General features: G+C 33.7%; 1 protein-coding gene across 5 annotated transcripts in view; it reads right to left on the bottom strand.

The window, feature by feature from the left end:
- Positions 1 to 16,056, bottom strand: part of TMEM135 (transmembrane protein 135) — a 336,711-nt gene that overhangs the window by 114,766 nt on the left and 205,889 nt on the right. For all 5 annotated transcript variants that reach the window (XM_074217071.1, XM_074217067.1, XM_074217068.1 and 2 more), the window contains one exon: positions 3,190 to 3,236. In XM_074217071.1, coding sequence (XP_074073172.1) covers positions 3,190 to 3,236 — 47 coding nt within the window. The remainder of the gene's footprint in view (positions 1 to 3,189; positions 3,237 to 16,056) is intronic.

Below are 16,056 nucleotides of genomic sequence, written 5' to 3'. Positions count from 1 at the left end.
AGGCATGATCTGGCCATGGTAGTATGAAGCACTACTAGCATTTCCCTATGTACTTTATTTACTCCAAGACTATCCTAACTCCCTCTCTTGTTCTTCTCCCTATCTGCAAACTCTAGAACTCCAACTCCAAGCCCAGTTCCACACAACTAGATAGAATGTAAGATACATGAGGAAAGGAGTCATTTAATATTAGTATCCCAAGCACATACCACAAGCCCTGAATAGAGAAGGGCTTTTAATAAATGCTTATAAAGTGATTGATAGATGGATGCCCTGGTAACAGGTTACTGTTAAATGCTTACCTCTTTCTTCTTACTTTGAATATTCATAAATTCTTATAAAGACTAATTCCTCTTTTTAATCTTTATTTTCTTCTAAGATATGCTCTAACATCTCTTAGCTAACTTCAATATCTTCTTTACAGTCCTCTTATATGCTTATAGATATATTCCCTTTTCCCAATTTTTAAACTTCTACTGGTTTTCCCATTTTTTTCTAGCTAGCAAGTAATCTGATTGCCCCCAATTTGTTTATTATTATTATTATTATTATCATCATCATCATCATCATTGTTTTAGTTTTTACAAGGCAATGGGGTTAAGTAGCTTGCCCAAGGTCACACTGCTAGATAAGTATTAAGTATCTGAGGTTAGAATTGAACTCAGGTATGCCTGGCTCCAGGGCAGGTGCTCTATCCACTGCACCACCTAGCTGCCCCTACGCCCACTCATTATTAAAACATCTTTTAAAAAAAAGGAACCATCTCCAAAGTCTACATTTCTTCCCACCCATCCTCCTCACAACCCTAGCTTCCTCTGCCACCATTATACTAAAATCACCAAAGTCACCAGTGCACAATGCCAAAGCTAATGGCCTCTTCCATCCCCATTCCACTTGTTCTTTCTCACTGAATGACACAGTTAACTACCCAACTCCTTTTTCTGTATGAGCCCTCCTCCTTTGGCTTCTGAGCTACTTAACCTCCCTTTCTTCCTTTTTCTAAATTCTCATCTCCATCTACTATAAACTATAACTTTTCTCTCTCTGACTTCTCATTTTCTGTCTATCTGTTATACTGTCTATTTGTACCCACAAAAATCTATTATTAAGTTCTGTTCATTCAACCTCCACAATGTATCTCACATCTGACTCATCTCCATTCTAACCTTTCCCCAAGTATAGAGCCCTCTTAACAACTACCTGAACTCTTTCAATAACCTCCTAAGAAATCTTGCTTCTATCTCTCCCAACCTATTCTTCATACTTTTGTAAACTGATTTTCCTTATATGCATAGAGCTGGTCTTAAAATTTTGCTCAAAATGCCTCCATAGTTTCCTTTTTTTAAAAATTTTTATTTTATTTAAGGAATTGGGCTTAAGTGACTTGCCCAAGGTCATACAGCTAAGCAATTATTAAGTGTCTAGTGCCACATTTGAACTCAGGTTCTCCTGACTACAGGGCCAGTGCTCTATCCATTGTGCCACCTAGTTGCTCCTCCACTACATCACATAGCTGCCCTACTTCCATATGTTGTATGGAAGTTTTCAATACCTACTGAATAGAATATAAAATCTATAACCTGGCATCAAAAGCATTTCATAATCTGGTACCACTAGGGTGTTCCGAACATAACTCATATTGCTCTCTTACATTTAACTCTATACTGAACTATTCATTCATTCATCACTCCATAGTTTCTAATTCTATTACTTTGCTCATGTTGTTCCTTGTGCCTGGAATTACTTATTTCCACTTTGCTTGTTAAATTTCTGCCTTTTTTAAAAGTCCAATTTATGTGACAACTCCAACATTAAGTAATTCATGACTGCATTTCCCTGTTACCCCACCCACTGCAGCCCTCCACTCCCAGTTGGGAATCACCTCTGATCCACCTCAGACTTCACATATACTTTTTTTTTGCACTTTTATTAACTCATCATGTATTATTTCACATTATAATTATTTATGTGTGGAAACTCCTACAGTAGATTATCTTATCTACACTTCATATTTATCCCTTAATACTTAATACAACATATGATTACATACAGACTAAACAAATGTTTATTTTACTATTTGGAAGGAAAATAGATAACATCTGAATAGGTGCTTTCTGAACATAGTATGTGAACAGATAAGATCTGAACAGGTTTGCCAGTTTCTTGGGAGAAAATTTCATTTCTAAGATTTGAGGGGTGTCAAACCATATATTTAATATTCTAAGAATAGCATTTCTACATGCAATCTTTGAGAGAGGAAAAAGCTGCTGAGATATCCAAGTGAAGCCCACTTCTTCCAACCCCAACCAAAGTTAATATTTCTTTATCTGTTGTAACAGTTCTTTACACTAAAATATTATGTTATTTCAGGTCTCCAAAAGGTTTTATGAAGATCATGGAGGGGTATAAATCACCCTTAATTAATTAGTCTTTACAATTATTACACTCATTTTATTAAGAACAGGGATTTATCTTATTTTGCCCTGTAAGAGAAAAAGCATACCACGTAATATTAAAGAGGCATAAAAGAGAATATTATTTGGGAAAACTAAACTTTCAATTTTTTTTGTTTTCTGCTCAAATCTTTGTGTAATGCACAAAGAGAGAATAAACAAATTAATAGGGAAGAACAAAGAGTAAATTTGCATATCATTTATCTAAAACATCTAAAAGGATTCTAAACTACTGTCATACATCTACATCCTAATGAACATGAAAAATAATAATAAAAAGGATCACAAGCTTTACAACTGGAATGGATCTTAAACATAAAATGTAGGTTCATCTTTTCAGAATGAGTTAAGTGATTTGTTCCATGTTACATAGGACATAAGTAACAGAGTTCAATTTCAAATTCATGAACTCTATCTTCAAATCCAGTAATACTTTGTTTAGTATTCTACCATAATACCTCTTCTACACTGCTAATAATTTGTATTCTTTGATAATTAAAAATAAAATTTCTCCAAAAAACCCCAAAATCATTATACAATATTTCTGAACAAGAGTTAATTAATCATAAATATAGATTAAACTGTGCCAAGTTCTTAATTTTTCAAGGTAATTTTGATTATATTGGTGTAAAATGTTTTTGTTTTACAAATCAATGTAAAGTTATAAAATGAGCTGAAATATTTCAATATTTTTCAAGCATTATAAACAGCAATATTTATTATAATTAAAACATACCTGAAAAAGAACATGTACATGGCAGCTGTGATGCAGAACAAAAGGACCTATAACCAGAAGAAAATAAATTATTTGCCAATAATGTTCAAACATGAACATGATCATTTATATATATCTCAAAAATTAAGCTTTTTCAGGTACAGATTACTTCTATAATACATCACTGAATATAGTTATTTTAAAACATGTAATTTTTTTTCTATTATCCATTCAAACTTTAAAAAAACAGAAAATAAGGAGTAAATTCAAAGAAATCAGGTGAAATTAGGTCTGATACTTCACTAAGCCAAGACAGCAATGTAATAGTTATAAAGAAGGACCAATAAGTGATGTTCATTAGGCTTCACCCTTCTGTTCCTAAAAAATGTGAAGGAAATGATGAATTTATAATACATTACTTCCTGCAATAGTGTTACTATAACTCTCAGGAAATACAGTGCTATTGCTGTCATCACCATAGCATGTAAGAATTACATAAAAAAAAAAATAAGTCTCACCCAGTCCAAGAACAAAGAACTAGTCATACCATATGAATAACTTTTAACTTCTTATCACAATCACACACATTCAAGAAGTTTGTATTCATGTGAATCTGGAATACTTCTCACTCTGGACCAATACTTACCAAAAGCTACTTTGCTTTTTTGCCTCCAAAGAAATTAAAACATAGATCTTGATCCCCTTTTTAAGTTGCATAAAAAGGGACCTAATGACTGATACTTGTTGCACCATTTAAAGAATTTGAAATACATGTTGTTCTAGCTGCCTCTTTTGTGGCTTTGCCTTCAAATTCTCCATTATACCAAGGTGAATGTACTGCTCAATCCCTAGATTTCTCAGCCCATTCTGACCTCCAATCTTTTTTTTCTCCTGAAATATCTCAAAAAAAATTGAAATGTCTTTTCCCCAACTCGTCAAACCCTATTTGTTTATTCAAGTGCCTTACCTTTCTTTCTTTAATTGGGAGATCCTAAGTTGATAGGACTTAGAGCTAAGAAGGACCCTTAAAGCAGAGGTTCTTAACTCAAGAGTTCATAAACTTGTTTAATATGTTAATAATTATTTGTATTTCAATATGACTGGTAATTCATTATTGGGAATTCAATATGATAAGTAATTCCTGAAGAAAATGCTCAAGCAAGCAGATTTAAAACTACTTATTGTCTGGGGCACTGAAAGTGATATGACTAAGTATCATTAGCCAGTATTTCATGTAAAGTGTCTGAGCCCACATCTGTTCACTCTAAGGCCTGCTCTTAATACACTATTCCTTATTAAAACAGATTATTTACATGCCATCTAATGTACAAAATTCAATGCGTGTTCAGTAATTGTTAATAATGTTCAATTCAATGCTGTTCAATAATTTAGACTGGGTTGAGTCCTTATAGAATATGGAAGGTCCTGAATTTCCAGAGAGAAAAAAAGGAACTTTAAATCAGAACTTGGCTATTCAAAACAGATTAAGAAGATCTTGATTTTTTTAAAAAGTGATGATGATGATGATGATATATACAGTTCTAGTACTTTAATATGAATTCAAGATGGAAGAGACTTTGACCTTTCCTAAAGACATTAAACTATCTTGCAAATTTCTAGATATTGGGCCAGGTAGTAAAAATACAAAGACAAAAAAATAAAAAATACCTGCTGTCAAGGAGTTAAATATTATACATGTCTGCAGAAAAATAAAGAATATATCTTAAATAAATGCAAGTGATATTTTGAAGGAACAATATTTATAACTGATACAGGATAAGGGCAGGTCTTTCCAGGCAAGTGGCACTTGAGTTGAGCCTTGAAGAGGAAAGTGAACAATTCAGGTATAGGAGATGGATAGTGCAAAGGCATAAAAGAGTCAGATAGAACATGTATAAGTAGAAATATTTGTCCTTCATTCTTGAAGGAGAACATGACATAAGAAAGGTGATGCCATGAAAACACATGAATTGGAATTGGGTATTCTGCTAAGCTCCTCCAGAGCCATCTGGGTCCATTGGCCAGATATAAATCAGGGTGACTGGAGATGCCCTGGAGGAGTGACAATTAGGGTTAAATGATTTGTCCAAGGTCACACAGCTAATGAGAGTCAAGTGCCTGAGGCCAGATTAAAACTCCAAGGTTAGTGGAGTGCTCTATCCACTGCATCACCTAGTTGTCCATGTACAAGTAGGGGAAGTAAACATTGTTTATGGAGAGAAATAACATGAAATCAATCTGAATGGATAAGTAGAGACTCAAGTCCATGAAGATCTTCCAAAGTCCCCTTGGAAATATCCCAAGCACGATTGGAAATCACTAAAGTTTCTTAAACTAAGGAATGATATGGTAAAATCTATACATTAAAAATATCAATTTCCCTTCCTTTTGTCTCATGTCTTTGCTAGTGGCGCCATGGGTCACTAACAGCTCTACTGGAGCCACCCTCGCGTCTGTTTGAACTGCCATGGCCTGATCTGCAAACATGGCCTGAACATGTGCCATCAGTGCTTCTGGCAGTATGCGAAAGACATCGGCTTCATCAAGTTGGACTAAATCGTATTTACGGACCTCTGTTACATTAATTACTCTTATCAGTGGCCACCATTGCATTTCAGTCTGTACAACTATTTGATCTACCAACTAGAAGATCAATTCTGTTGTGCCTGCTATGCTAATTTGTATATATAATTTAAAAAAGGTCATCTCAGTTATAACTAAAATTTAGTGTGAACTTATTGACCCTTCAATGAATTATGTGAAAATAAAAAATAAGATATTAATCATAAAAAATAATATCAATTTGGGAACTGTGTGGTAGATGGACTGTTGAAGGAAGACACTGGAGCCAGACAAACAATTGGTAGACCATTAAAATACCTCAAAAGACAGGGTGATTACAGTATAAATAATAAAGAAAGGGATATGAATGCTTTTGAAACAGCAAAATTATTAAGACTTGGTAACTGATTGGATGGAGTAAGGAGTAAGAGTGAAGAGTCTTATAAACTTGTATGACTAGAAGAATAGTAGTATCCCCAAAGTATTTTTTTTAAATTCAAAAAAGGGAAAGTCAGGCGGAGACAGGCACTTAGGTAGAGAATGAGTTCTGTTATACATGTTAAGAAGGAGATAACCTAATATCTACACGATGTGTCCAGTGGAGAATCAAGAGATAAAAGCTGAATATGTAGATTTTGGAATAATCAGAAAATTGAAAATGTCGATTAAATCCACACCAGAAAACAGAAGAAAAAAGTTACCAAAACGTAGATTGTGTATTACATGTCACATTACACACCAGAAAAATTATTAGGTCTGAATTTATTTGTTTCATACCATGTATAATCAATCCAATAGCTATTCTCAAACTAATTAGAGGATGTACGGTTATGTAATTTTTAAAAAAAATTTACATAATTCAAATATAAAATCTGGTTTGGTTTTTTTTTTTAGGTCCTTACATTTCATGTTAGGAAATTTTTGCTATAATTGAAATTCTTTATTCTCCTGATAGTCAAAAGAATAATAATAACTAAAAAAGAAAAGTAAACTTTATAAAAGTCAATTCTTCAATATATAACAAAATTAGATCAAAGAAATATTAGGATTTGTGAGAATTGGCTGTTTTAACTAAATGAAATGAGCTCACAGTATTTTCCTTATATGGTTTACCTTTCTTGATTTATGTCAAAAGGTCCACAAGCAGAGCTTGGCAATGTATTAATGCTGAAGTTTTTTTCAATTTTAGAAACAGTAATGTCAGGAAAATGGTTAAAAAGGCCGTGTAGTCAAGATCCTGCCCTTTTATGTAAAGTAATTAAGTTAAATCACAACCACCTTTAAATTAAATTATTAAAAGATAGATAGCCATGGACAAGACCAAAGTTATGTAAATGGTCATATATTAGTAATTGATACATATAATACTGAACATAGAATCTTTAAACAATTTCAAGTCTTAAGGATGGATTTTGTAAAAATCAATTAAATACCTTAAAATGACTTCTCAAAGAAATAAGAATAAATAATAAAGTAGATGGAAAATCTAGTATAAATAAAAAAGCAAAGAAAAATCATAATATAATCATCTAAAAACAAAACAGATAACAGGAGTTGAAGTTTATTAAAACTAAAAGTCAAGGACCTGTACTTAAAAGCTGTGATAATGTTCAGTTACATTTCTTCCTTTGTTTCTCTTTCTTTACCATTTCTTTTGTTTGTTTTGGACAAGTTATTAAAATAATCTCAAAAAAATCAGGAGGAGGAGATAACAATGTAAAGGGAAAGGAAAAGTCAGGAAAAAGTTAGGGAAAGAAATCATTTAGGGGAAGAAGGGACTAAGGGGGGGGTTGAAAAGTGACTAAAAAACAAAAAAGGGATAGAAAAGCTAAAGAAAGATAAAAGGATTGGGGAAGGTTTTATTATTGTTAAATTGGAGTTCAATCCTTGGAACTTATTTGAGGAGGTATAATCTCTATAACACCCACTACTTTATCCTTTAATCTTTCCAACAACCTAGGAAAGTTCTAACAAATGAATCAGTTCAAAAGCAACTCAAGAGTTTCCAACTAATGATTCAGAGACTGAACTAGATTTTGTTTATTGAAAGGGCCAGGATACAAACATGATCCCAATGAGAAAATTAAGTAGCCTTGAAATAGCTATGAAATTTTAGTCAATTAAGAAAAGATCCAACTTTAAAAAATTTTAAGGTATTAAAAAGTTAGCTAACAAACATAATTACCTAAAGATCTTATATGCATATTGCCTTTTTGACTCACTACCAAAACATGAAACCGTTTACTGTGGATCAATTTGAAAAAAATGCTTTTTATATAACTGATGTAGGGGGCCCCAGTCCTTTACTTAATGCAGCAAAATGCAATTCAGCAAAAGACTTGCAAGTAATTTCACAGCTGGGGAGGTGATGAGGGGAAGCTACATGAAATTCAGAGCACAGAGAAGCTGAAAAAATATTATGTTTTCAATAGGGCAAGGTAACTAAGTCATCTAGAGGGAGCATTCCAGTTATAGACAGATAAATGATGGGGAACTTTATCCTAACCCAACAGTGACATTCAAATTAACTTCAAGTAGGAATGAGAAACAGGCCTAAGGCATTATTCCCTAGCCCAGATGCCTCTTTAAAAAAAGTTATCTAAAATAGCTTCCATAGGCAATAACAGTAGTTTCAATAGGCAACCACAGTGCCACTTTCTTGAAGAGCTTTATATTTTCAGAAACTTTCATATTGTTTCTTACTATACTTGTCTAGTAAAACAGCACTCTACTTCAGGCAGCTACTGTCAGGAAGCTAACAGCTGCTATCCAGCTGAGTTCCACATGCTTAAGTATCCATTCAGACCTAGTAAAGAACCTTGAGAAAAAGAACCTTGGTAATTCAGAGACACTATCCATACTGAAAACATTTTCAACACTATTCATTTGAAATATGGGTGTTTCACCCGTGTAATAGGAGCATCATGTCATTCACACACATAGGTGGGACTAATTCTTACAAGTGGCATGTCTTGTGTCCATACCCAAGCCATCTGCCAATTCCCCATGCATCTGCTCATTCCAGAATTCATTCAGGGAAAATCCTTTTCCTGATTATGTATGGTATAACTCATGTTTGGCCTGGTTCTCACCCTTCCCATACAGCTGTGCATTTCTTTCTACAAATTCATATTGCACTGCCAGCAAAAATTTCCTTGGGTAGAGTTGAATAATTGTCACAAAAACATCCACCAGAATCAGAGTTGGAAAATAAATTAGCAATTATCTTGTCAATTAATAAGCAGGTATTGAGGACTGAGATTGTACTACCAAGTAAAAAAAAATAGTCCCTGACTTCACAAAATTTATATTCTATTCAAGAAAACAATATTCACCCATAAGAAAGCACAAAAATAAGACAAATACAAAGTAACTGAGACACTAATAACTGGGAATGTCAATCAAGCACTGAAAGCAGTTAGGGAATTTTAAGAGATAAGGGTGAATAGAAAGCGCATTCTAGATAAGGGGCACTGCTTGTGCAAAAATAAAAGTAAAAGATGGTATATCATGTACAAACACCAGCAAGAAGAGAAGTTTCACTTTCTCAGAGTGTATAAAAAGGACTAAAATATATTAAGACAGAAAAGGTTGTTGCAAGGCTGTGAAGGACTTAAAATGCTAAATAAAGGAATTTTTGCTTGGGTTTTGTTTCAGTCTAATTTAAATTGAAGGAACAAATTCAGACATGTACTTTAGAAATATCACTTGGGAGCTATACAGAGAAATTGAGGCAGCATATAAAAGATGGTGAGGGGAGGGGAAGCAGGATTAGAAGGATATCAATTAGAAGACTACTACAGGAGCAGCTAGGAGGACCTGAGTTCAAATCTGACCTAAGACACTTAATGATTACCCAGCTATGTGGCCTTGGGCAAGCCACTTAACCCCATTGCCTATCAAAACCAAAAACCAAAAAAAAAAAAAAAAAAAAAAAAAAAGACTACTACAAAAGACTATGTGAAAGACTATGAGGTCCCGATTAGGGTTATAAAGAGACAGAATGGAACTCATTCAAAAAATTCTTTAGAACAGAAGTATCAAACCCATAGCCTACAACATTCCAGAGTAAGATTCAAACCAGATAAAAATATAACTGAAAAATAATAAAACATAGATAATACTACATTTTAAGACCCAAGTCAGTGTGTAGTACACAAGGAACATGACATAATTGATTAGTGGTTAGCATTTCTATTTAAGTTTGACTCCACTGCAATAGAAATTTTAAAAAATGATAAGATTTGCAAATGATTGGATATGGGAAGTTAAGGAAAGGGAAAACTGTGGAGGAGTCCCAGGTTCAAACTTTTTTGACTGGAAAGATGGTGATAAGAGAAACAGTAAAGGTAGAAATAACAAAAGGTTTATAGGGTAAGTGGGAATGAGTTGCTTTGATTATATTATACTGAGCTTGAGATATCTACAGAACATCCACTGAGCAATGTCCAAAAGGCAATCAGTAATGAAGGAGTAGAACAAGAGAATTTTAGGGCTAGCTGTATAAGCCTGGTAGTCAACAGCATAGAAATTATAACTGAAAAGTACAACATGAGAAGCTGGCTTAGGATGGAGTCTTAAAGCATATTTTCAGTTGTGGGGGACAGGATGAAGATGATGAACCAATAAAGGAGATGGATAAAAAAAAATCAGACAGGTTTCTTTTACTGATATCTTTAAATTTTTATTTTGTTTTTCAATTAATGAGCATTTATTTTTCTCCTTCCCATACTTACCAAAAGAAACTATTGTAAGAAATATGCATAGCAAAACAAATTCTTACATTTTTCAAGTCCAAATTCTTTATTTTGGGTTTACCATCTTACATCTCTAGAAGGAAGTTTTCTGATGAAAGGATGGTTGGTCAAGACCTGGATCAGAATTCTTAAGTTTTTGAAGTTTTTTTGTCTTTATAATGTTGCACTGATATAATAATTTGTTTCACTCTTTATACAAGTCTTCACAAGAATCTCCAAACTGTATTACAAAGCGAAAATGATCAAATCAACTTGGTGCTAGGTAAGAAATAGAGAGGTTGCTTAAGTGGAACAAATTAGGTACACAATCTATAGAGGAAATGAACAAAAGTAGCTTAATAATTCCGAAGAGACCATTGACTTGTACAAGAACTCATTATTCAATAAAAACTCTTGGAAAAACTAGAAAGCATGGCAGAAACCACAAAGTATGGAAGAGACCAACATTTTAGATATCATATATAGTAAGACAAACACTGAATAGATAAAAACTTAGAAATGAAAGGGAATATAAACAAATTAGAGGAACGTGGAAAATTTTATTTACCAGATCTATAGATAGGGGAAGAATGCATGACCAAACAAGGATGAGATTCACATGTGATAAAATGAACAGTTTTGATTAAATAAAATAAAAAGTTTGCAAGCAGGCAAAGCTAATGCAACTAAAAAGAGAAGCAGGAAATTGGGGAAAGATACTACAGCAAGTTTCTTTGATAAAGGTCTCATTTCTAAGATGGGAATTAATTTAACTTGTAAGAATGAATGACAGGAAATCAAACCTATCAACAAAATATTAAAATTTCTCTCATTAAATCAAATAATTAAAGAAATGCAAATGAAAGCAACTCTGATATAAAAATCAGCAGATTGGCAAAGTTGACAAAAAAGGGGGGGATGACAAATGCTGGAGGGGTTGTAAGAAAACAGGTGTATCCTGTTGGGAGAACCATGAAGTAGTCTAGCCATCCTGGAAAGCAATTTGGAACTATGCACAAAAAGTTATTAAATTGTAGCAATATCACTTTTAGATCTATACACTAAAGAGATCAGAGAAAGAAGAAAAGACCCATATATGTGTAACAGGGGAGCAAATGATTGGAACCTGAGTTAGTGCCCATTAATTGGGAAATGGCTAAACAAATTATGGAATTTATGGAATATATATAAATGCAATGGAATAATTTTGGGGTAAGAAACAATAAAGAGGATGGTTTTAGAGAAACCCGAGAAGTCTCATATGCACTGATATAAATTGAAATAAGCAGAGAACAATTTATAATGACAAATACACATATATATATATACACACTTTTGCAAGGCAATGGGGCTAATTAACTTGCTTGAGGTCAACATAGCTAGGTAAGTATTAAATGCCTGAGGCTGGATTTGAACTCTGGTCCAGTACTCTCTCTCCACTGTGCCACCTAACTACCCCCATGATAATATATTGAAGATAAAGAAGGGGAAAAGACCAGCATTTATTATTAAGCATCTCCTATATTTAAGACACCATGCTAAGCACTTTGCAAATGATATAGCATTTAATCCTTGCAACAACTCTGGGAAGTAGGTGCTGTTATGATCCACATTTGCAGTTGAAGAAACTGAGGCAAAGAGAGGTTGTGACCTGCCTGGTATCATACAACAACTAAATTTCTAAGACTAGATTTGAACTCAGATTTTCCAGAATCCAGGTCCAATACTCAAAATGGCCAATCATAATTCTGAGAATATGTTATCTATTTCCAGATAGAGGGACACTAGAGAGGTTTGTATGTATGCATCTATAATGTGTGCATATATGTGTGAATGTGTGTATCTATATATTTGAACTTAGCTAATGTAGGTATTTGTTTTACTTAGTGATGCATATTTGAAACAGTTTTTTTTTTCCTTTCTCAAGGGGAGAAGGTAGGAGGGAAAGAATTAAAACTAAGAAAAAAATAAAAAAAATAAGATTACTCTTAGAATAAAAAAGAGACGAACAATGAGTTTTTATAGGAGGTAACTGCAGAAAGGCTAAAAAGCATATTTGCAGCCACGTGCTTTTGAAACTAGAAGGATAAAATAAATATAAGCAATCATCATGCAAAAGGCTAAAGAGAATGAAGATTCTAAAAAGTTAAGGGATAACTGATGGATCATGCACTGAAACAATTAAGAGAAGAAGGGTCAAGAGCACAAAAATAGGAGTAAGCTTTGAAAAGGAAAAGGAAGATTTTTCTCCTGTAAGGCAGAGAATAAGCAAAGATTTCTGAAGAAATTCCAAGATGAAGAGAATGGAATCTGTCTTATCAGACAAATCTTTACTTGATAAAGCAGAAGGAGAAGGCACTAATGAAGAACATAAGGAACAATAGAGTTGTTATGGAGATTTAGAACAATCTCAATAGAAAGAAAACAAGGAAGAATAAAAAAGATGCATATAAAGATGGAAACTACCAACAGTTGAAAGAATATTTATTTAAATAAGATGAATTTAAATCTCACCTCCTGCTCACTATCTATATATCAACCTCTTTGAGCCTCCATATCTGTAAAATAAAGACATTGGATCAGATGGTCTCTCTGGTCTCTTCTACCAAAGTCCAACTGAAGTTCAAGCAAGAGTTTCTTGCAGAAACAAGTAACATGGCTCCATACTTTATTCAGCAATGCTTAGAAGACCAGGACAGAGAGAACAATTTTAGTTAGGATTTGCCCATGAAAGAACACTTGAGTGTGTTGAGTGTATGCCTTAATTTTCAATTTGTAAGGTTTTATCTAGGTCCAAAACAATTAAGAAACATCTATTTTGAGTCAGAAACTGTGTTAAGCACTGAAAAGACCTAAGACAATCTCTATCCTCAAGGGGCTCATAAAAGTAATGGAGGAAGACAGAAAAATCTTAAAAAGCTGAATGGGTAGTAAGAGTGCTGAGAGGGAGAGATAACTTCTTTTAGGAATTACTAAATTCTTAGAGTCTATGTATTCATACACTTCTCAACCCCTTGAAATCTGATTTCTGATCTCATCACTCTTATGAAACTGCTTTCTCAAAGTTGAGAACTCTCAGCTGCTAAATCCAATGGCCTTTTCTCCAATTTACTCCTCTCTGACTTTTCTATAACTCTGACATTGACGACTCCCCCACCCTCCCACACCAACCCCCTTCCAGAAAGTCTTTCTTTCCAAAATCAATCTCTCTCTCTCTCTCTCTCTCTCTCTCTCTCTCTCTCTCTCTCTCTCTCTCTCTCTCTCTCTCTCTCTCTTCATTCTCCTAGTAGGCCATTAACAAAAGAAAATGAATTTGAGGCTATTTTTTTCCTATGTATTGAGGAACTGTCCTATCCACATGCCAATCTTCCTTATGGCAATTGTATATTCATTTCTGAATTATCTGATTCAGTTTAGGAACTTTTCTCTTTGTCCAAGTTCAATTCCCCATAAATGGTACAAAATTCTTAACAATATAATCATCAAGAACTAATTAATTATCAACCAATAAAACTGATTAGGTACATTACTTCTAATTGACCTGCACCCCTTCATCAAAATATGTATATCCTTTAACAAGAAAAAAAAATCAGGTTTTTTTAAAAAGATATATTTAAGACAATGGGGTTGAGTGATTTGCCCAAGGTCACACAGCTAGACAATTATTACATGTTTGAGGATGGATTTGAACACAGGTCCTCCTGACTCTAGGGCTAGTGCTCTATCCACTGCACCCCCTAGTTGTCCCCAAGAAATTAGATTTTTAAATTAATATTAAAGGTGATCTTGATGGGTAAGCCACAATAATCTAAGAGGTATATTTTGGAGGAGGAAGAGACAGTTTTACCAACTTTGCACCCCAAAAGGATGTCTAAGAACCTTTGGAAGATTTTTGAAATTTCTTTTTTAAAGAACCAAATCAATTTCCCATTTCATTTTCCCAGTTGCTTCCCCTGTTATGCTCTACACAGGGCCCTATCCCAAATCATCATATCCTAAGGATATGATGCAACCTGTAACTTCCCATGTCAATAAAACAAACCAGCAATCTCAAGCAAATCAGTGCCATTTTTTCTGATTTAATGTTAACCAGTTCTCCTCTGCATGTGCATTGCAGTTCAATTCACTTTAATTGAACCCTACATGCAATTTATTAAAATATCTATCATATTCTGCTGTATACATGGCAATTTTTTTCTTTTCTCATTTTGTATTTAAGTTTAAAATAAATAGAAAATTTTTAAAACTATCGTATGAAAAGTTTTGTTTTGAGTACTTAAATATATAAATACCAAGAAAAAAATTTACACTCTACAGCAATGATATAATATGCATTTTTAAGTAAATTCAAGGGTATGTGAAAAATTGAGAAATAATTAAAACTAGAAATCAGCCAAGTTTTTTGGTAGAGGAAAGTCGAACTAAACTTTGAAAGAAGCTAAGAATTCAAAGAAGGAGAAATAAGGAGGAGGAGTACATCCCAGATATGAGAGCTAGCCTGTGTTAACAGAGATGTCTACTTTGATGAAAAATAAATAGGTCAGAACATATTATGAAAGAAATAAATGGGGGTGAGCAGAAGAGAATGGGGGGAAAGTAAAGAGTTCTGGAAATATAGGTTGGAGTCAAACTGTGAAGGGCTTAGAAGAGATTATAATGAATTTTTTATAATCTCTTCCCAAAAGTAATAGGGAGCTAGAGAATGAGACAAAGTCATGAAGCAGGGAGTGCCTAGCAGACATTAAAAAAATAAATGGAGTAGGTAAAGACATATGGTTATGTATCATCCTTAAGGATCATTAACATAAGAATTGTTAGGAAGAAAACAAATGAAAAAAATTCAGGATTGTGTTTAGCAAGGCATGAGCAACAATAGATCAAGGGGGCAAGGAGAGAGATAAGATAAGCAAGCATTGGATAAAAGAACTGGTCAATATTAGTGTTAAGAGTACAAAAGGAGGTAAGTAAGATAGATCAGAGGAGTATTAAACTGTTGTAATTAGACCACATGTTTCCAGTCTTTCCCTTCTCTATATCATTTCTTTACTCAGCTGTCAAAATAAACATACTAATGCACAGGTCTGACTGTGTCATTCCTTTAATCAAAACCTTTCAGTGATTCATCCCGGAACTAGATAATTCACAGATTCCTCTATCATTTAAAGTCCTGCAAAATTAAACTCTAATTTCCACCTTGATTTCATCCTACCCTTTCTTGACTTCATTTCCATGTACTTATATGGGATATTATCCCCACCCGGGAAAAATATTACTTCCCACATATACTTGTCTTTTATCAAGGTACAGCTCAGGGGCTCAGAAAGAGATCCTTTCTCCACAAAGCTTTCCCAGCTTCCTCCCACAAAGCTCAGCTGAGATGACACTTTCCTTAAATTTAACTAGAACACTCTTGACCCCTATCACATTTGACTTGGTATGGATGCACTGCATCCTTTGGTGGAAGGTCCATGTCATTTTTTTTTCATCCTTTTGTTCCTGGCACTGAGTATAATACCAGGTATAGAGTAGACACAAAAAATCTTTTTTAAATCATTGAAATGCATCCTAATAAATAACAGAAATTTTAGTA

Source organism: Macrotis lagotis, chromosome 1, assembly GCF_037893015.1.
Source record: "Macrotis lagotis isolate mMagLag1 chromosome 1, bilby.v1.9.chrom.fasta, whole genome shotgun sequence".
In the NCBI taxonomy this organism is placed as follows: Eukaryota; Metazoa; Chordata; class Mammalia; order Peramelemorphia; family Peramelidae; genus Macrotis; species Macrotis lagotis.
Note: the sequence above shows the minus strand (reverse complement) of the source record. Positions and strands in the feature narration are given on the sequence as shown.